Source organism: Salvelinus sp. IW2-2015, linkage group LG30 (genome assembly GCF_002910315.2).
Source record: "Salvelinus sp. IW2-2015 linkage group LG30, ASM291031v2, whole genome shotgun sequence".
Lineage (NCBI taxonomy): Eukaryota > Metazoa > Chordata > Actinopteri > Salmoniformes > Salmonidae > Salvelinus > Salvelinus sp. IW2-2015.
In genome coordinates this window covers 21,960,964-21,982,639 of record NC_036869.1, presented here as the reverse complement: position 1 = coordinate 21,982,639, position 21,676 = coordinate 21,960,964, and the positions used below count along the sequence as shown (strand labels likewise).

At 40.5% G+C, this 21,676-nt stretch overlaps 1 protein-coding gene across 2 annotated transcripts in view; it reads right to left on the bottom strand.

Annotated features, from left to right (window-relative positions):
- LOC111955208 (angiopoietin-1) overlaps positions 1-19,590 on the bottom strand; it is a 69,525-nt gene extending 49,935 nt beyond the window's left edge. Inside the window, exon 1 of one of the 2 annotated variants that reach the window (XM_070436073.1) lies at positions 18,545-19,590. In XM_070436073.1, coding sequence (XP_070292174.1) covers positions 18,545-18,973 — 429 coding nt within the window. In that variant the 5' untranslated portion in view covers positions 18,974-19,590. The remainder of the gene's footprint in view (positions 1-18,544) is intronic. The other variant, XM_070436074.1, reaches the window with a different exon arrangement.
- Positions 19,591-21,676: the final 2,086 nt, after the last annotated feature.

Genomic DNA, 21,676 nt, shown 5'->3' with positions numbered 1-21,676 from the left:
CCACTGGTGAAGACTTCTAGAGATTTGCTGTTTTCTTTTGTTTACAAAACTCCCTAAAATCTATCTGATTTACGTTCTTGTGCAGTAAGGAAAATAAGGATTTCCAAATTTCCAAATCCGATTGGTTGCTATTTTTTTTATGCGTTTTGGAAAATTCAGATTATCCAATTTAATTTACTAATCTAATAAAATTATTTCCTTCCCAAATCATGTAAGGAAAGAGGTAAACTAATTTGGACTAACTAATTTGGAAAATTCACTTTCAGAATTTTCTCAATTTGATTTAACACACTATATCTCTCTTCCATTTRCAAGGTCCATTTACCAGACATTAAAAAATGTAATGCATAAACAAAAAATCGAAATAAAGTTTCTTTCACATTATTAAATTGTCACTATATTGAATAATAATAAATGGGACTTACTATATACGACTCGTTTCAAGAAACTAGGCGTATGTCACACGTCACTACTTCACAGGAGAGGCATTTGAACGTAAACATTTATTTGTTTTATTAAAATGCGTGTTTTGGCAGAAATGCCTTATGGAACATGTTAACTTTTATGTGCCTTAACAACAAACTTGTATGCCATATGTTAATACAAATAAAATTGTTAAAATTACAAGCCTAGTTGGTTTAGCCACGGAAAAAGATCGGAACCTTCGAGTGATTGGCTGAGATAATGGATGGGCTGGACATGCCGAGAGATGAGTTCGGATTGGTCTGCCATGTAGCTTCTGTCTATAACAAAGGGCTACGGTATGTGTAGGTAATCCTTTCTAACGCAGCTTTTTTGAAAGACATCGCGAAAAACTGTGTTGTTCTCCACTTTCTGGAGGTCAGAGTTTTGAAATCAGTGGAATGCCCGGTGGAAGCAGAGTATGATAGCTAAGGAGATGGAAAAAATTCTGGTGTTTGATTGCAAATATGCAGAGGAAGTCGAAAAAAGAACACACAGAAGGCTGTTGTATAAAACACCTGTCTCCGTGTTACATCTTCAAACTAAGGCCGTGCAACTATGGCAACCGTGACAGAAAGGGAGAAGCATTCATCCATGTAAGAGAGTCTAGCTAGCTATATTTTCAGATATTATWAGTTTCTGATTTTGTCAAAGTCGTTTTCATTGCCAGTTAAAGCATTCTGTTAGCTAGCTAGCTAATRTTAGCTGGCTCGATAGCTAACGTTACATGTATGATCTGTGTAGTATTATTATTCGTTTCTCAGAGCCATTTGCATTGCTAGTTATAGCCTAATGTTAGCTAGCTAGCTAACATTGAATCTAGTTTTTTAACTATCTGCAGATTCATGCAGGGTAGTAACATTATGAGTTGGGATTATGGATCATTGTTTAGCTAGCTTGCTACATKTCTAAACAAAAGATTCCACTATGCAAGATACGATTTCACTGTACCGTTTACACCTTCTGTATCCTGTGCATGTGACAAATAAACTTTGATTTGGTAGTGTGTGTTTACCAGAGACGGTAATGTGAAGAACAACATGACCAACGCCAAGTCAAATTAGAATCTAAAGTTAGGCCAACGAGACAGTGTTCAAATTCTAAAATTCTCTGGTAGAATGCCCTGGTTTTTGTAATTAGCTTGCCGTTAACTTGTAAAGAACGATCTTGTTGTGAGTTTATTTTCCTGTAATAATGAATACAAATTAGCAAAAGTAAGATGTTTTCAGCTATATGATGTGGTCATTATTTGAACTGGCTAGCCAGCTAATTTAATGTTGGCTAGCTAACAAGCTAGAAACAAACCAAAACATTGTTTAGTCGCCTGGTTTGCTAGATTGACATATACAAAATGTATTTTTAAACGGATGGGTTTATTGGTGTTAAAATACACCAGTTATGCTATTTTGGACCACCAGGCTGCTGATGTCATGCATGTGAATCCTTAAAGAGATGGGTGGGGCTAAGGCTTAAGAGCATGTGAAGGATGCTGAAATGGGTGACAAAGAAGACCTCTCCAGTAAATGTACCAAAACATTCAAGGCCCATTTTCTCAAAAGGGGGGCTACAAGTTTAACAACTGTCAAAGTAGAATTACTTTGCCATTGTTCCTCAACTGTAATGTATGATATACAATGTTCTAGCTCCGAGCCACTACTTTTATACAATGTAAAAAACACAAATTGTTGCTACATAAGAATCGCTTTACAATTGGGGAGAGCTGGRGCTTTAGGAGGGACTGAAAGATGGTGATGGTCTCAGAGTAACGGATGGCTGGAGGGAGTTCCCAGAGCCTAGGAGCATCCCTGGAGAAAGCTGTGGAGCTTGAACCTGGGAATGGAACCTGGGAATGGAAAGGTGGCCTGCCGTGGTGGAATATAAAAAAATACAAAAAAAAATACAAAAAAATACAAATTAGAAAAAATACAAATTAGAATATAAAGAATACAAATTAGAATATGCTTGTAGGTTGGCACGTATTACTGTTCTGTAACAACTCGAACCTGAACCTTTGTACATGATTTCTGTGAAGGACAAGCACAGAGGAGCCAGTGCATCTTGGAATACCTGGAGAGATCCTACATCAAATCCGTTAGTACAATTATCTAAACAAAACGATCATGAGAAAAGTACAGACACTGTAGCACTGTTTATTAAAATCAAAATATCAGACGAGACTATTTTTCTCATTGGACTGAAGGATTTTAGGGCAGATTCTAGGGCAGATTGTGAAATACTTTATACAAACCATTAAGTCAAAGCTATTTATTTATGTTTTWGTAAGTTTTAGTAACACAAACTATAGATCACGTACATGGACAGTAACATTTAGCGCAACTTGAATCAGATTAAAGATTCTAAAGTTTATAAAGCCGAGACAAAGGTGAAACATTTATAAATGGGAAAAAAGCCTGAGAAAAGTCAAACTAAATCTAAACGTGTGACGGCCAAATTTGTTCTGTTCCTTTAGGGAAATATGGTCTTACATTCATTCTTATGTGATTGGAATAATTTATCCCAATCTATTTATAGAAATCTCAGACATCAATTCAAGGTCTTCAACAGTCAGCATCATATACTAAACGAAACACATCCTCGGCAACCAAGGTAACAAGCTACTATCACTTCCCAGGCAATGACAGATGGGTAAAACGTMAAAAATAAGAGCCAATTTCACAAGAAGAAGAAGTTAACATAACCAAGAAGCAATTAATTTTTGATATCCTGCCTTATAAACATGAACTTACTCAAAACATGAAAAGAGGGACGGAGAACGTGTTTGCTTTGAATTTCAGCTCCCCTCTCCGAACAGCCGGAGGGATCTTGTCCAACTGAAATGTTGACTTTTCTCTTTTTGATTTGGGTACTGTGATGTGGAAGGTTTGTTTGTTATTACAATCAAGACTCTGAAAATGAATTTGCAGAGTTGGTCTAGACAAGGATTATTTGGCTATCTTATATGACCATATTCCAGTGGCAACACACTGATGAATCTCAAAAATGGGAATAAATTGGTGTTTTTACCCGGTCCGAAAACTAGATTAAGAACACTAATAGTCTATTAATACATCCTAACATTTTCACTATGTATATGAATCAACATATAATTGAATTATAGGCTATCATTGTAATAACCATATTTTACTGTTTTGCTTCCTTCTGTTGAGCTCAGGTTACTTAGCATCATTCATGTGAATTCATCGAGAGTGAAAATAAATATTTTGCAGCCGTGATTGTGTCGGGATGTATATTTTCACAAATCCTTGAGTTACAAGGAGCTCTCTTATGTCAAAGCAGGCCCTCAAATTACCCCAATTAATTATGTGTATCTGGATGTTTGGGAGAGGAAACACGCATTCATCCAAGACATGGGAATGCGGAAAGAGAACCAAACAACCAAACAAATTTAACTCTGCTCGGAGGAGTTGGACCCACAGTACCAGGGCAGTTTTCCGAGGAATTGAGCTAGTGATTCTCTCAAACATGGGAAAGTTTCCACTGGGTTTCAATCCAAGTAGGAATGTGGCCGATAATAGCTGAGTAATCACTTTGGCACTGCCCTTTCAATCTTCCTAGCCCTAGAACACAAAGGAATACCAACCCACGGGAGGTGGGTGATTAAATCCAAACATTCGGAGTATCCCTCTCTCTTCCAGCACATTTCAGACATAGGTGGAATTGGTTTGCCTCAAGATAGCCAGAAAGCCATAATACATTTGATATGTGAGCAATCTCAACGTTTGTGAACATGGTAGGGGTTTCTCATAACATAATAATAACTACTATATTCCCTCACTACCAGAGGCAGCTAAACATCTATCAGAACTGCTGCCTCGTCTAATCAAATAAAATGGCCATTTAATGACAGCGATTGTTACATTCAGCGTCACGTCCATGTTTATCTTCCCCACTAACATCCCGCTAAAGAGGCGAAAGTTTATCAATTCTCTAGTCATCCAGGGTTACCCAACATCCCAAGTCAAACCCGAGCTCCCCTTTCGTTTCTATGTATACATCACACAACGAGCCACACTGTTACATCAGGTCTAAATTATGAGGCACTTCTTTGCTTCATCTCACAGTGTGGGTGAGACTGGACCATGCATCATCTGTAGCTGTGTGGGTCTGGATTCTGGACAGGGGGCTTTGATGTCATGCGTCTGTGCTGACAGCGGTCGTCATCGTGCCCCGGGGTAGTATGGGGCGGAAGGGGGGCGGCACAGGGGGTCAATGGCATGGAGGCCGCAGAGGCAGTGGCTCGGAACAGCCCCTTTTCCCTCAGTTACGGTGCATGCTGAACAACAGTGGAATGAAAACAAAGCAGCAGGAAGAGGTACAGTAGCCCTCACCAGATGGAACTGCTTTGGTCTGACCTCAGCTCGTAGCAGTGTAACGAAGGGAAAATGGATGCTAATGACTGCTGAGGCCGTGTGTCTCTTTCACAGATGAAAATGTCTGTAATAATAAAAAAGTCACAAACCTTAAGAAGATRTCCCAATGTTTCTGCACTGTTATAGCTAGTTTCACATCCTAACCAACAACTCAGAGGTCAAGTCTTGTAAAGTAATAACACTGACTAATTCATCCCACTTTCCTTTGGCTAACCTGCAATCTACATGTCAACGTGGAGAGAATGCAGTTCCCTTCGAGCAAAACCCCACCCTTGGAGCTGTGGAAGCTCATAGTCATATCATATGGAAGATCCCCAGGCAGACCAGACCAGACCTGCACAGTAGAGCTCTGTTTGAACCCTGTAACATCATCATAACCCAGCGTGGTCCTCTCCAGTCTCTTACAGCTCTGCCTCCTCTGAGGGCCCAGAGCAGAGCAGCAGGCACCCAGAGGATACGCRGCACAATGTCGCCATATCCCCGGGCTTTCATCTGGCTGGATCTCTGTTTATTTTTGCTTTCTGAGACTGAAGTGCAGAAGAAGTGTGTATACACATGGTGACAAGCAGGGGAGAGATTAGATGATCGAAACCAGCGCACCCCAAAGACAAATAGGGTAGGTGCATTATCCCCAGGCTGAGCTGAAGGATAAGGGATGCGTAGGGATCCTTTCCGCTAGACCAGAGGTCTCCGACAGGTCAATTGCGAGCTACCAGTATCTTTCAGCCCAACTCTGAGTAGCCTTGCTCGCCAAGCAATTTTGAAAGTACATGCCATTTTCACGTGTTCCTCTGCAAACTGTCATGAACAAATCTCGCAAGTATTATACACCGCAAGCACCTAGCTTCTATCTAATTAACGCACCTTTGACATTATCCCACCCCTGATTAGCCACTATTGGTTTAAAAAGCCAAAGTTAACACAATATTTGCTCATTAATTTACAGCAAAATTGCCCCTGTCTGTCTGTATTTCTGCCAACCAACCCACAAGACACTTGTCTATCAATCCATATAGTCACAAGTGTCTTGTGGGTTGGTTGACAGAAATACTTTCCCCAAAACCGTATCAATGAAATGTTACCGGCGAAGTAGGCTTACCTGGCAGAAGTATTTAATTTGTTATTTGCAAACCTTGAAATGAGCAGCAGCAGTACAGAACCGTCGTTAGACCTGCACATTAGAAGGCACATTCCTCACTCACTAAATGCACAATTAAAAGGCCAGATGTGCAATTAAAGGGGGATTACACTCAAAAATCTAAACGTGTTAGTTTTCTTCCAGACCTATATAAAAACGGGTCGTCTGATGTGATTTAAGCATTGGCATGGACTCAGAACATCCAATTTCGTTGTTTCCGTATGAACAATTGTAATTTTGAGTGTGGAAAATAAAACTGAGAAAGTATCATTTGGGAAAATAGCAAAAATAGGGAAAAATCTCAGATTTTATAGGGTCCCTGACCTCAGCTCATACCAGTGTAACGAAGGGAAAWKGRWKSYWAWKGSYWRRRKTKKTTWWKRAMCMWTWWTTKRMCMRGKWWWWTGACAGAAARCATAGTGCACTACTTTCTCTTGTACAGTAAGGACCTGGGGAGGAGTTGCAGGGGAGAGAAGAAGAAAATAATGTGGCTATTTGAAAGCTAGGACAAAAATSAGTCGCTTACTACTTTTCATTTTACATAAGTAGCTCTCATGCTAGAAACGGTTGGAGACCCCTGCGCTAGACTATGGTTACAGCAAAATAGAATATAATACTCCAACACCATTATGTAATAGTTGAGAGTCCTATATTTGAATGCTTTTGATTCCTCTTAAATTGAGAACACGTAACTTGCAGTTGTCACCTGCCACATAACACTATTGAAATGTCCTGAATAGTAAAAGAAAAGAAATGGTCAAATAAAGTAAAACAAAACAAACTTATCAGGCAGATTGACACGATGACACTACGATACGTTAAGACGTTTGAGAACTTAGTGCATAATGTTTCAAGCTCGGTGAACGAGTTCTGAGTGGTAACAGAGGCAGATCCCAGCTGACCTTCTACAGTATAGACCACCATTAGTCAGACTGAATCTCATCCCATGCTCCTCCAGTCTATCCAAGCACCGCCCCTCCAGACCTGCTGAGGATTAACCCCCCGCAACCCCAGCCTGCAGCTCCCCCCGGCAGATAAGTCCACTCATACAAACATCTGCACCCATTTATGACTTAACAGGCTTAGAGCTCCATTCTTTTCCCAGCTGCAGACGTGTGTTCTGGGCCTGTCTCGTTGAGTGACTCTCTGGTGGTGGTCTGCATCAGTCTGGTAGTTTCTGAACCCCTACACTCGACTACTGTTACACCTCTTGCTGAAACGATCCGTTTATCCCTGAAACACTTACAGTTTGATAGTACAAGAGGTCAGTCTTATCCTGACCCAACAAAGCCTGCTAGGGCTCTATCATAAGGGTGATTGAGACTACATTGAGTCCAGTTCTTCTCTTTAAAAAGTTGGGGTGTACTGCGGATTGACCTTTGACTCCTATTTTAAGCAGAGGTCTGATATTATGTGATAAAGCACACTATCTCCAGTTGACTCTGCCAGCCACAGCCCTGGTATTGTGTGGAATGTGAGAAGCCTGGCTTGGGTCCCAGACAAGGCAAACACGGTGCTCTACAAGGTTAAGTTGTTCTCCAGAGCTGTTAATATAACGTGTGTGTGTGTGTGTGTGAGGGGTGTGGATGAGGTGTCACGCCAATCACAGCTCTAAACTGTTAAAGCAGGACCCAAACACGTCCCACTCGTAAGACGAAACCACCCACCGCACTGGACGGAGTTGCGAGTGGCCTACCGTATTGTGCCGTTTCAAACCGCATGTTAATATATCATAAGATATGGACCGCAAACAAGTTCTTCATCAAGCAACTTTTCCCTAAGCCTCACCCACACCAAAGACATGGGATAAATAAATGAGTGAGGTCATTGCAAATAGTTCTCATGGAAGTCCGACGTAATATATGACAACAACGGCACAAGAACAGAGTGAGAGAAGGAAAACGGGGCTGTTCATCATTTACAGATCCAACTCTGGTTGTGAGGGAGTGAAAATGTTTATCTGTTGCCCAATATCTCCCACACTCTTTCCCTCTCTCCCCACCTTCACTTGCTTCTCTTCACTCGGTTTCCCACAGGGCGTCTGCTTTGATGACTCGATAGTTATCTGCTGTTTCTGTTCATTTATTCAAAGGCTCTCCGCTTCAACTGAAACTATTCCATTGCTCTCTTTCATCCCCAATTGTGATGTTTTGATTTGTAATCATGGAGAGGTTTAAGAAGCTGAACTCTCAGATAAGGTGAAATGGTGTCCTTTGGAACTTTGGCAAGCGGCCCCCAGTGCTGACAGACAAAGGCAGCCACTCACAATGGAACATGTGTAGGACACAACCTCTAAGGGGATTAGAGCTCGATGGCAGTGTATGGGGATGCTTCAGGAATTTACCCCGACTCCTCGGAGTCAGCCTTATCTCTCAGATGAATAATTGTCAGATGGGAGAGAATTCCGATGGATTTTGTAGACGATGAAACTCTACAGTGAACTTAAAGATTGGCTGAACCCGAAAAGAGATACAAAGAGACAACGGCTCAACGGTCTCTTGCTTTTCTGCCGCATGCCAGGAAACAGAAATAGAAAGCATAGGCCTGCATGAAAAAAAGAAAAAAAGCTGTATAGATTTATATAAAGGCAGACTCTTGTAGGGCCTGGTGGAATTCTACAGGACTGAAATGAACCAGAAAGGGCTACCCGATGGATAAGTTCTGAGAAAGATGACAGAAACTTAACAGGGCAGAAAAACTATGACATGAGTTATAGCCTATGTCATATATAAATATTAGAAACCAGGGACACGCCATTCTTATCACAGCTGGATTCCAAATTCAGTAATGATATGTTGTAGTAAACTGTGATAGCGGAATTTATTTGACCACTGACCGAACAATCACATTTATAGTATTGTATGGTATTCCAATTCCACAATATAAAAATGGCAACTGTCTTTTATTTGGGTCAAAATCACTCACCCGTGCCATAGAAAGGCATCTGCCAGGGCATTGAACTATGAACTACGTTCGGCAATGCTCGCAAGCTACAGTATTACTTCTAATCACAAGCACAACGACTTCAACTTGCTTTCCCAAAACAACATTATTTATGTTAATTCCTCTCACAGGCATGTCATACTTAACCCTTATTCAAAACAGGGTCAAATGCCACTAACCGTTTCAAAATATTAGTTACCTGATATACAGTTTAGGCCTATATGGTAAAATTATCCATATTACCTGAGTGACATGCTGCAGCACACTCACTTTACAACTTCTTCAAGCTAGGGTTTATTTTTCTCCACTTCCTGTCTGACTGACGTGCCCAAAGTAAACTGCCTGTTACTCAGGCCCAGAAGCCAGGATGTGCATATAATTGGTACCATTGGATAGAAAACACTTTGAAGTTTGCAGACATGTTACAATAATGTATGAGACTATAACACAATTGATATGGTAGGAGAAAATCCAAAGAAAAACCAACCAGAATTTTTTGGGAGAGGGACCATGCTCTTCCAATGGAAAGCTATGGGTCATATGCAATTCCAGCTCCMAGATTGCGATTCCTATGGCTTCCATTAGATGTCAACAGTCTTCGTTCAAGGTTTCAGGCTTGTTTCTTCCCAAACTAGGAAGAATTTAGAGYTTTGGTACTGGGAGTCAGAGTTGGAAATCAGTCTGTGCGCGTGCGACGAAGAGGACGCGCACTTGCTTATTTTGCTTTTCTATTGAACATACTTCTTTCCGTATGAAGTCTAATAGTTTAATTAGGATTAAATGATTAAATAGAAACATATTTTGACTTGTTTTAACAAAGTTTAGCAGTAGCTTTTTGGATTCCTTTCTCTGCATGTTGAACGAGTGGATTACTCAAATCGATGGAGCCAACTAAACTGACTTTTTGGGATATAAAGAAGGATTTTATCTAACAAAACGACCATGCATGTTGTAGCTGGGACCCTTTGGATTGCAAATCAGAGGAAGATTTTCAAAAAGTAAGTGAATATTTAATCGCTATTTGTGATTTTACGAAGCCTGTGCTGGTTGAATATTATTTTGATGTGAGGCGCCGTCCTCAAACAATCGCATGGCATGCTTTCGCTGTAAAGCCTATTGTAAATCAGACAATGTAGTTAGATTAACAATAATTTAAGCTTTTAACTGATATAAGACACTTATATGTACCTAGATGTTTAATATCCATAATTTTTATGATTATTTATTTGAACTGCGCACCGTCCAATTTCTCCGGAAGTTGTCGACAGGTGACGGGACGCCTAGCCCTTAATTTATAATACCTGTGGTAAACCCAGGAAGAAAAAAGAAAAAATCAGGGACAGAAGGAAACCCAAACATAATGCAGTATATTCTCAATTCATTCAACACATAAACTAATGAGTGCAGAGCACTAAGTGACATGTCTTTGAGGGTTATATAACAAAAGCCTGACACACCTTACCAAATACAAAAATAATATAGCGATTAAAGCTAGATAAATCCTGCACAAAGCGCCCACCAGAGAGTGATTCATTAAAATGAATGCAAGAAGTTTAACCACATGTACCCATGATGCCTCTCAGAGAGCCTCTCCAGACCGCGGGTAACATTACAGAGAAATTAACTCCACCATTAATTTCGGTTGCATAACTGTAGTATAAAGTTAAGGACTTTTCTGCCCAATATCAAAAGTTCTAACAGGTTCGAGGCTGATGACCACAACGAAATATGATTCCTGGAAAAAGAGTTTGAAACTAAGTGAGCTGCCATATTGACTGTGACAAACATACTAAATGCCCCTTTCCTGAAAATCAAGAACATTAACCATGTTGTCCTCAGTGTTCACATCCATGTGGAAATACTGTGGCATTGTCGTAATGGACTTCCTTATTCCCTTGACATGTTGAGAAGAAAGCTCTGTTCTCTTTTTACCTTCTCTGCTAGTGCAAAGGAGGCAAAGATTAATTTATGGAAGCAGTAGCAGAATAGAACAACGCGTTCTGCTATTTTTGTGGTCTTACAAGTTTTGTGCTGGACAGGAAGGAAGCGCTTCTAAGTCTGTTGCATGTCCACGAAATCTATGCATCATCCGATTGTTAGTTTTGGCCCGCATTATCAGCAAAAATGTACTTTGATACAGAGGAAGTCACCCCTAAAATAGCTTGGTCTTTCCTTGGCTCTTTAGGCATGCTGTGTGGCCTTCTAATAGCATAACGAATAGAAATATTCAGCCTTCCGCTGTATTAACCATGTTGTACATCCATTAACCCCTGTATTTACACTAACCGGCATGGCCGTGTTCAGTTTAAAGGCACAGCAATGGGAATTTCACAGGGATAGCACTGTGGGACACGGATTTTGTCTCTCGTTTTAACTTCAACAGCTTATTCTGGCAATGCCTCCCTCTGAAGAAACATTGGTTTGAAACCCTTTCTACTGTCTGCACCAAAGTCAAAGTGTGAAGATCTATCACTTTCACTCCCTAGAGGCAGAAGGTTTTTTTTGGCTCCTCAAAATGGACCTTCGTCCAAGTTCCAATGACTTGAGTTGTCCTTTAAATATTGAGGCAGTAGAAAGGGAATCTTGAGTGTATCTCTCCTGTCGGTGATTTATATCTTTCAAACGTTGAACGCATCTGGAAGTGATCAGGTGAGTGATACAACACATCTCACCCCAAGTCATTTTAACTAGGATTTAATGTTGTTGTTTTTTTAAAAGGCAACCTTAATGATCTTTCCTCTACAACTGACCAGGCACACTTCCCCAAGCCCTGCAGCAATAGCCTGGAGTGGGGATGCATTAAGTGGCTAGTTTCCAGCAACAAATACCCAAAGATCACAGACAATCTGATCAAATCCCCCCTTCTTTACAGGTCTGCTGGAGAAGTAATATTTAGACAAACAGAAGCCAMCTTTGACTGGGCAGGAATGTTATCAGTGCCTGCTCTTCCCTGGGCCAAGCAGAATTTCAGACGGAATGATCGGGACAGCCTAACGCTTCCCAAACAGCTGCTTGCTTCATCTACCCCCAACAGTTAAGCGCCCATGCATGGGAGTGTGTGTGGTATCCTTTGTTGATTCTTTCACCAGGGTGGCTGGTGTAGCATTAGGGCCAGCTCTCCTCTCGACAAGCAGTCAAGGCTTACGTGATTAAGATAGATAGAGTGGCTGGGACACTTAATCTTCTGTCCAATGAAAAATGTTAACTGCATCCCGATGTTCCTGCACGTCCATAATTAGGCGGAATTATCACTGTGTGCTTTAGGGTTGCCTCGTAAAACGTCTCTTCTAATTCTTCCCAATGTTGGTGTCAACTGGTTACTGTAACTTCTCTTATCAATCAACTTTATTGTTGACGAGATTATTGAATGTTGTTCTTTCCGAATATTAAAGACATGCTGGATGCATGTTTTTTTTGTCCTTCTTTTTTCCCCCCTTTCGTTTTCCCGCTTCAGATGAAAAATGTCAGAGGTCTGCAGAGAACGCAAATGTGTCAGGGAAGAAACATGATGGTATTAGTGGTGATGGCAGATGCTTTCGCACACTCACATTTTTACATTTGTGGAAAAGTTATGCCAGCGGTCTCATTAGTCGGGAATTCAGTACTGTTTCTATAGTATGCTGTATAGTGTGTTGAAGTCCACTGAACAAAGATAAAGACCAGTGAGATTCAATTTCAGTGGGATTTGAACTCAGACTCTTTTCTAAACAGGATGGCCTGAAAGTAGGCCTACAATGTAAAAAAAAAAAAAAAAAAAAGCCAATTTAACCAATTGCTTAATCAGCATTATTCTGTGAGTTGAGCAGACTTCAAAAGGACAAGAATTTGAGCGAATCTATTAAAGTGTGTTTACTCAACAAACTCAGCTCAAATTGAGTGAATATTCAATTCAACATGAGAATATACAGTGCAATTGGAAAGTATTCAGACCCCTTGACCTTTTCCACATTTTGTTACGTTACAGTCTTCTTCTAAAATKTATTAAATCAATAAAAAGCTTCAGCAATCTACACACAATATCAAATAATGACAAAGTGAAAACAGGTTTTTAGACATTTTTGAAAAAGTATTAACAATAAAAAGCAGAAATACCTTATTTACATACAGTAAGTGTTCAGACCATTTGCTTTGAGAGTCGAAATTGAACTCAGGTGCGCCCTCTTTCCATTGATCATCCTTGAGATGTTTCTACAACTTGATTGGAGTCCACCTGWGGTAAATTCAATTGATTGGATATGATTTGGAAAGGCACACACCTGTCTATATAAGGTCCCACATTTGACAGTGTATGTCAGAGCAAAAGCCAAGCCATGAGGTCAAAGGAATTATCCGTAGAGCTCCGAGACAGGATTCTGTCAAGGCACATATCTGGGGAAGGGTACCAAACATTTTCTGCAGCATTGAAGGTCCACAAGAACACKKTGGCCTCCATCATTCTTAAATGGAAGAAWTTTGGAACCACCAAGACTCTTCCTAGAACTGGCCGCCCGGCCAAACTGAAAAGTCGGGGGAGAAGGGCTTTGGTCAGGAAGGTGACCAAGAACCCGATGGTCACTCCGACAGAGCTCTACAATTCCTCTGTGGAGATAGGAGAACCTACCAGAAGGACAACCATCTCTGCAGCACTCCACCAATCAGGCCTTTATCGTAGAGTGGCCAGATGTAAGCCACTCCTCAGTAAAAGGCACATGACAGCCCATTTGGAGTTTGCCAAAAGGCACCTAAAGGACTCTCAGACCATGAGAAACAAGATATTCTGGTCTGATGAATCCAAGATTGAACTCTTTGGCCTGAATGCCAAGCGTCACGTCTGGAGGAAACCTGGCACCATCCCTACGGTGAAGCATGTCTCTGGCAGCATCATGCTGTGGGGATGTTTTTCAGCGGCAGGGACTGGGAGACTAGTCAGGATCGAGGGAAAGATGAACGGAGCAAAGTACAGAGAGATCCTTGATGAAAACCTGCTCTAGCGTGCTCAGGACCTCAGACTGGGGCAAAGGTTCACCTTTCAACAGGACAACGACCCTAAGCACACAGCCAAGACAACGCTGGAGTGGCTTCGGGATACGTCTCTGAATGTCCTTGAGTGGCCCAGCGGGAGCCCGGACTTGAATCGAACATCTCTGGAGAGACTTGAAAATAGCTGTGCGGCATCGCTCCCCATCCAACCTGACAGAGCTTGAGAGGATCTGCGGAGAAGAATGGGAGAAACTCCCCAAATACAGGTGTGCCAGCTTGTAGCATCATACCCAAAGGTGCTTCAACAAAGTACTGAGTAAAGGGTCTGAATATTTATATAAATATAATCATATATATATATTTTTTTGTAAATTACTAAACATTTCTGAAAACCTGTTTTTGCTTTGTCATTATGGGGTATTGTGTGTAGATTGATGAGGGGAAAAAACTCTGTAATCCATTTTAAAATAAGGCTGTAACGTAACAAAATGTGGAAAAGGTCAAGGGGTCTGAATACTTTCCCATGGCACTGTATGTTCGTTCAGTTATATGCCCAAATGTTGAGCAAACTCACAATCCTATTACAGCTGGTTGCCTTACAATTGTATTTTGAATCAACATACTTTTCTTACAATGTATAGACGTGGTACTAAATATGTGACGTGATTTTTCTCCACTGAACAATATTTTGCATGCCAGTAGTTTTTCTTCATTTATATAGTGTAGGTCACCAATCATTTACAAACCACAGCTTGTTTCAAGTTTAAAAGCAGTTTTAAACCCAGTGATGCATAGTGATATGTGCTGTTTCTGAGCAAAAGCCAAACATTTATTTTTGGAATTGATATGTACTTACCCGTATCTTTGTGCTTTACTAGAGTGAAATTGTAAATAACAATTTGTTCTTAACTGACTTGCCTAGTTAAATAAAGGTGAAATAATACAAATAAAAAATACAGCATACAGTAAGAAGGAATAACATATTTGCTACTTTCCTAACTACAAACTCAATCAACAGTTCATTGGAATGTAAGATTGAATCATTTATAAAGAACGACTATTTCTCGCAACCTGAGGAGTGAAAAGATAACGTTTCAGAGCTAGATGAAAAGCGGTAAAACTGTTGAGAAGCTTTCCTAAATAGCTTTTAAAAAGGTACACCTATTACTAATAAGCAGAGGGAACAGCATGCTAACGGGTGTTGACGACGTTCTGTTAAATGAATCACACAACTCCAGAGTAATCTCCAATCCACTGTGCATTATGTGAAATGATTTGTTCACTTTGTGCCAACATTTTACAGACAAAAATAAACGATTATGTGTTTAAGCAATTCATCATAGATTGGCCTTACTAATCTCATTGGAAAGTCACAATATTGTGAAAAGTACAGCAGAGCTGCTTTTCCGAATTTAGAGTTTGTTTATTTGATTCATGTATTCATTTCAGAGAGACAATCTGTCTTTTCAGAGACAGGGTTCAAGTCTCAAAGCTAAGAAAAGCAATTCAGTTGCCAAGTGGTATCAGTGATGACCTCACAATTCATTAACGTCACAGTGAAACCGTATTTGTGATCTTAAACACCTAACTGGCTTTACAAGCAAATCATTACTCAGACATAGGCAAAAGAACATGACACCTCACCATGAAAAGACTCATTCATTATTTGCAATATCTAATACATAACAGGTCTTCATTTGTTGGAGGAAAAGGACGTGATGGCGCAACCTGGTCTCAGAGCATTTCGTATTATTCTGTATGTAAATCCAAGTTGGTAAGTTTCGTATGGTATGTATTCATTTGTGGATGTCCATCCACCATTTTGTATGATATGTTACGATTTTCAATCAAAAGTTTGGACATACCTACTCATTCAAGGGTTTTTCTTTATGTTGACTATTTTCTACATTGTAGAATGAAATAACACATATGGAATCATGTAGTAACCAAAAAAGTGTTCAACAAATCAAAATATATTTGAGATTCTTCAAAGTAGCCACCCTTTGCCTTGATGACAGCTTTGCAGACTCTTGGCATTCTCTCAACCAGCTTCACCTGGAATTATTGAAGGAGTTCCCACATATGCTGAGCACTTGTTGGCTGCTTTTACTTCACTCTGCGGTCCAACTCATCCCAAACCATCTCAATGGACAGATTTCCACCGGTCTAAAGGCCGTTGCTCGTGTTTCCTTCACACAGTCTTCTGTGAACAGTTGATATTTAGTTGTGTCTGTTACTTGAACTCTGTGAAGCATTTATTTGGGCTGCAATTTCTGAGGCTGGTAACTCTAATGAACTTATCCTCTGCAGTAGAGTTAACTCTGGGTCTTCTTTTCCTGTGGCAGTCCTCATGAGAGCCAGTTTCATCATAGCGCTTGATGGTTTTTGCGACTGTACTTCAAGAAACTTTCAAAGTCCTTGAAATTTTCCGTATTGACTGATCTTCATGTCTTAAAGTAATGATGGACTGTCGTTTGTCTTTGCGTATTTGAGCTGTTCTTGCCATAATATAGGCTTGGTCTTTTACCAGATAGGGCTATCTTCTGTATATCACCCCTACCTTGTCATAACACAAATGACTGGCTCAAACGCATTAAGTAGGAAAGTAATTCCACAAAATAACTTATAACAAGGCACACCTGTTAATTTAAATGCATTCCAGGTGACTACCTCATGAAGCTGGTTGAGAGAATGCCAAGACTGTGCAAAGTTGTCATCAAGGCAAAGCGTGGCTACTTTGAAGTATATAAATATAAAATATTTTTTGATTTGTTTAACACATTTTTGTTTACTACATGATTCCATATGTGTTATTTCACAGTTTTGATGTCTTCACTATTATTCTGCAATGTAGAAAATTGTAAAAATAAAGAAAAACCCTTGAATGAGTAGGTGTGTCCAAACTATTGACTGATACTGTATGCTATTTATTTGCTAAATGTACAATATCTTGCGAATTTGCACAACGTACAATATGTTGGAATTTGCTAATCGTATGAGATGTTACACATTCTAGGTAGCGTTAGCTAGGGTAGGGTTAGGGTTACGGTTAAGGTTAGGGTTAAGTTTAGGTGAAGGGTTAGCTAACATGCTAAGAACTTGCAAAGTAGCTAAAAAAAATAGTAAGTAGTTGAAAAATTGCGAATGATCTCAAATACTAAAGTTGTCTGTAATGAGATTCGAACTCGCAACCTTTGGGTTGCTGGACATTTGTATTATACACCAACCCCCCCCCCCCCCCCCCCCTACCAACCACCCTCCTTTCATTTTTGCCTTAAGTAACCATCTGGCTTAGTTAACTATACCAAACATAACATATCATACTAAATGAAATTCACCGATTTACGTTCAGAATAATACAAAATGCTCTGAGACCAGATTGGACATAGTCATATGCACCACAGGCATCTGTCTCTTAACCCCCTAATAGATGGTAAATTAGCAACACTCAATTTGAAATGTACGCAGCTTATTTTCCTTGCCTACAATTCTTGGCAAGCCCAATGAGAAGGATATTTATTTGTTGATTGCTTTCCCAGTTGTGTTCACTGAGCACTGCRTTGCAAAATCATTATTTATGTTTCCCGCGATACTCTACCTTACCCAGTTGTAACATCATATTTGCTTTAACCTCTATTTAAATCTTAAAACTGCCCTTGCCTGTTGAGAATCCAATTTGAAGGTTACCCTTCAAAAGCATACAGAGCGTTGAAGTAAAAATGGATACACAATTTTGCACGGCAAAATATATAAAAGGGAAAATGGAAGATGCATTCTCAATAACAAGTAAATATCCCCTTTTATAAAATAAAACAAATATTGTTTAATGTCTTTCCTGTTAGTAAATCCTGTCCATCAATCAATATAATGTACTTTGAAAATACCTGATTATCCCATTAAGTTGTTTTCTTTGTATTCTAATGCTACAGTCTGGACTAATGAGAAGTCCTGGGTAGCAGTACATAGAGGGAGCATTCTTCCCTCGCACTCTCACAGGGGTCTTTATTGGTTTCCTGTCATTAAAGAGACAGCACACTGGAGAACGCTGGGTGACTAACATAATACTACCACCACTTTGTGATGGACGCAGCGCGGAACGTTACTGGACGTCTTTGGAATTTGCTCAGGGAGCACGGAGATTTTCGGAGAAGTACTGAGTACTGATCTTACACAAATAGATCAGTGGTTAATACAGACAGTTAGGTAATGAAACAGCTTTGTGGATTTAAATTATATACGGATGTTGGTTATTTGTCGGTATGTGACAGTTGCACAAAGGCTTTTAACCAGATTAATAGGACCCTCATTCAGTATCGTAGGCTTCTGTATGAGATTTGCTCACCAAGTTTTACATTTGCCATAATGATCAATCATCAATACAAGATCCGCTCCAAGATCTTAAACCATTAATAAAAGTCTTGTAGAACACAGTTCCAGCCAATATGAACACGGACGTATCCCTGACAATGCAGTAAGGACATGAATTAAGACAACCACAAGAAACCTCTAATTGAAAGCCGGAGAACATCATTCTCAAACACACGTCACTTTAAAGGTGTCACGAAACACCAGGGGAAAAAATCAGAAAGTCAACATAAAAGAACACCTGTGTTCGTCTAAAGTTGTGACAGTGTGACCACTTCTCACTTACCTTCTGCAGCCACTGAGTGTAGTTCTCCATGACGTGCTCCAGGTGTTGGATCTTCTGGGAAGCGAAGTCCTGTTCCAGTGGTGGAGCGTCTCTCTGCAGCGCATTGGCGCTGTTAAACTGGGTCGCGGCTTTCCCTTGTCGGCATGAATTCCCTCCGCTGCCATCGCCCTCAGGTAGGATAAAGGTGTAGGTGCACTGTCCATGCTGGACTCTGTGGTACCTCCGATTACTGCTGCTACTACTACCACTACTACTTTCACTACTAGTACTACTACTGCTGCTCCCCGTGATGCCACCTGTGCTGCCCTGTCCTGTGCTGCTGGCGCTGCCATCTGTCCCTTTTCTCTGCTCCCCCCCACCACAGCTTACTGCCACCAGCAGGGCTGCCAAGGAAAGCAAGTGGCCGGAAAACTTGTTCCACAACATCATATTAGGGGGAAAGGTTGAAAAGTAAAGTCCTTGTATCGTTGGATTCTGGATTTTCTTCCGTTTAGCGGTCAGTCTTGGGCCAGCATTCCCTTTGGCTGGAGTAGAATCAGAGCGCTATAAGGATCCCAGTCGATGTAGAATATGTGTCGCCCATCCCCGTGCTGGACCTCCTACTGTGAGAAGGTCTGGAGGGCATCGCCGGTGTGCTTACACACACGCGTGTGATGGGTTTCTGGAGTGCTGTAAGTCCCGTCACAAGTCAGCCAGAAGTCAGTCGTCCAGGGCTCACCACATACACGTGTTGCACCGCGACAGCTTGTATGTTTATATAGATGATCCTTGCTTACACTACGTCAACGCAGCACGTGCATGTATGTCTACATGTATTGAATATGAGTGTCAGTGCATACAGATAGTGTCGTCAGACCTCCTCTTGTGTCTCTGCTCTGCTCTTCCTCCTCCGTCTCTGCTCTGGTTTCCCTCTGTGACTCAACGACTGGAGCGAGGCTCACTAAAGAACAGCACCGGGCTTCCAGCACACTCTGAGCCTGCCCCTCACAGAGACTGCAGAGGAATGTGTGTGTATGGACGAGTCTCTCTCTCTCTGTGTGTGTGTGTAAGGCAGAAAGGGACCCCAGTACAGAGGATGTGCTCAGACTATGAGGATCGGTTTACAAGCTCTGTGACCTGAGGTTTGTGTGGTAGCCCTGCCCCTGTAAACACCAAGTCTGTTCTCATCTCCCCTGCACTTCAGTAAACAACAGACAGCACAGGATTCTCACTGTCCATCACTCCACTATATAACACAGGCGTTCACAATGCTGATCACACATGTCGAAGGTTGTATTTCCCAGTTTTTTAGTAAATGTAGTTTTATCCCATTTGGTGGTAATAGAATTCGATGTTTACATACTTTATCATATTGAATGAAGGGATATATCATATCTAATGTTCTTTTCTCCTCCCACCAAAAATAGCCACAACATGGTGCAAAACTCTGCGAAAGCTGTCAAAATTCCAATCTGGGAGAGCGCTCCGTGTTTTCAGGAAAACAAAACCGAAATCCAAGAGTGAGTAGATAGAGGAGGAATGTCTTCATCGGCAGCCAGCGAGGGAGGCCAAGGGAATACTGTGGTGAAAGGGCCAGGGTCAAAAGTCAAGTCCCTATTATGGACAGTGCCCTGACATCCCTAGGATCCAGGGCAGGCTATCAACAGATACAAATGACCAGGTCCTCATCACTTCACTGTGGTCCAAAGCACCCCGATGTGTGTGTGATGTGTACGTATTCTGTCATAGTGGGGACACAGTGTGGGAAAGGAAGGGTGTGTGAATTAATGCATTGAGGAGACCCAAGATAACAAATCCCCAGAATAACCAAGGCTACCCAAGACACAAAGCATGTGCAAACATTTCTGGGAAATCTGGGTACTGTTGACGTACTTTGCTGGCGTCTGTTACAAAGTCCAAACGGAGCAGAGAGTCATTGAATGTATTAAATCAAAACTACTTGCACTGCCATGAACATTAGCTTAAATGCCATGCTGTCAAATAAGATATACTATCATACAGTCTGCTGTATACATACCAGGGTTGAAGGCAGTCAGTTCAGGAAGTAAACTGAAAWTCCAATTCAACGATTGAAAAAAGGGCATCTATTTTCAATGACTTCTCAATAAGCTATTTATGTGAGCAAAAAAATAATAATTGGGGGATTTTAAGTTCCTGAATTGACTGACGTCAATTTAAATTGAGCCCAACCCTGATACATACATCTTTAAAATCTAATCTAATCAAATCTACTCACATGCTTCGTAAACAACAGGTGTAGACTAATAGTGAAATGTTTACTTATGGGTCCTTCCCAACAACGCAGAGAGAGAAAAATATAAATAATAAAACTAATATTAACAGAAGGAATAAATACACAATGAGTACCATAACTTGGCCTTATTTCCTTTATTCAGATTACGACCTCTTACTTTCTGTTATTTGAAAATGAAATCATCTCAAAAATATCGCAGTTTTTTTAAAACAAGCCATAGAAAGTTGGTTGCAATTTCAGTTGAATCCAACAGAAAAGACTGAACAAATATTACAACAAATATTATGGTTAAACTCAAATATACTAATTGATCAAAATAAAAGAATAAATGGAAATGTCTGCTCCACTCAAAAATGGAAGAGGAAATTGGAAGGGGGAAACAGTAAGGAACCTGTCTGTCGTCCCTGCATTAAAGACTAAAAGTGGTTGAAAAAATTGTGACAAATAAAAAAAGCATACCTGTTTCATTTAAGAACAATTTTTTTTACAGCTGTACCATATAGATTGCAAAATAGTCGGGAAGAGTTTTTCAATGTACCGATTCCATGGCACATGGTTTATGAACTGATGCACAAAATGACGCCAGAAACAAAACCAAGAGTTTTTCAATTTAAATGATGATACAACATTCTGTGCAACCAACATAATGTTCTATATATGGGGTATACAACCATCCCAGCTCTGCAGAAACAGAATCATGTTGCAAAGAGACAGAATCATTAGATCATCTGTTTTGGYACTGTCCATATGTAGCTTGTTTTTGGGTCGCAGGTTCAGGAATGGCTGAAGAATTGCAACATTTGCCTGGAGCTAACTCTGCAAATAGCACTGCTGGGTGATTTAAAAAGTCAGAGTCAATTGATCAATAATACAACAAT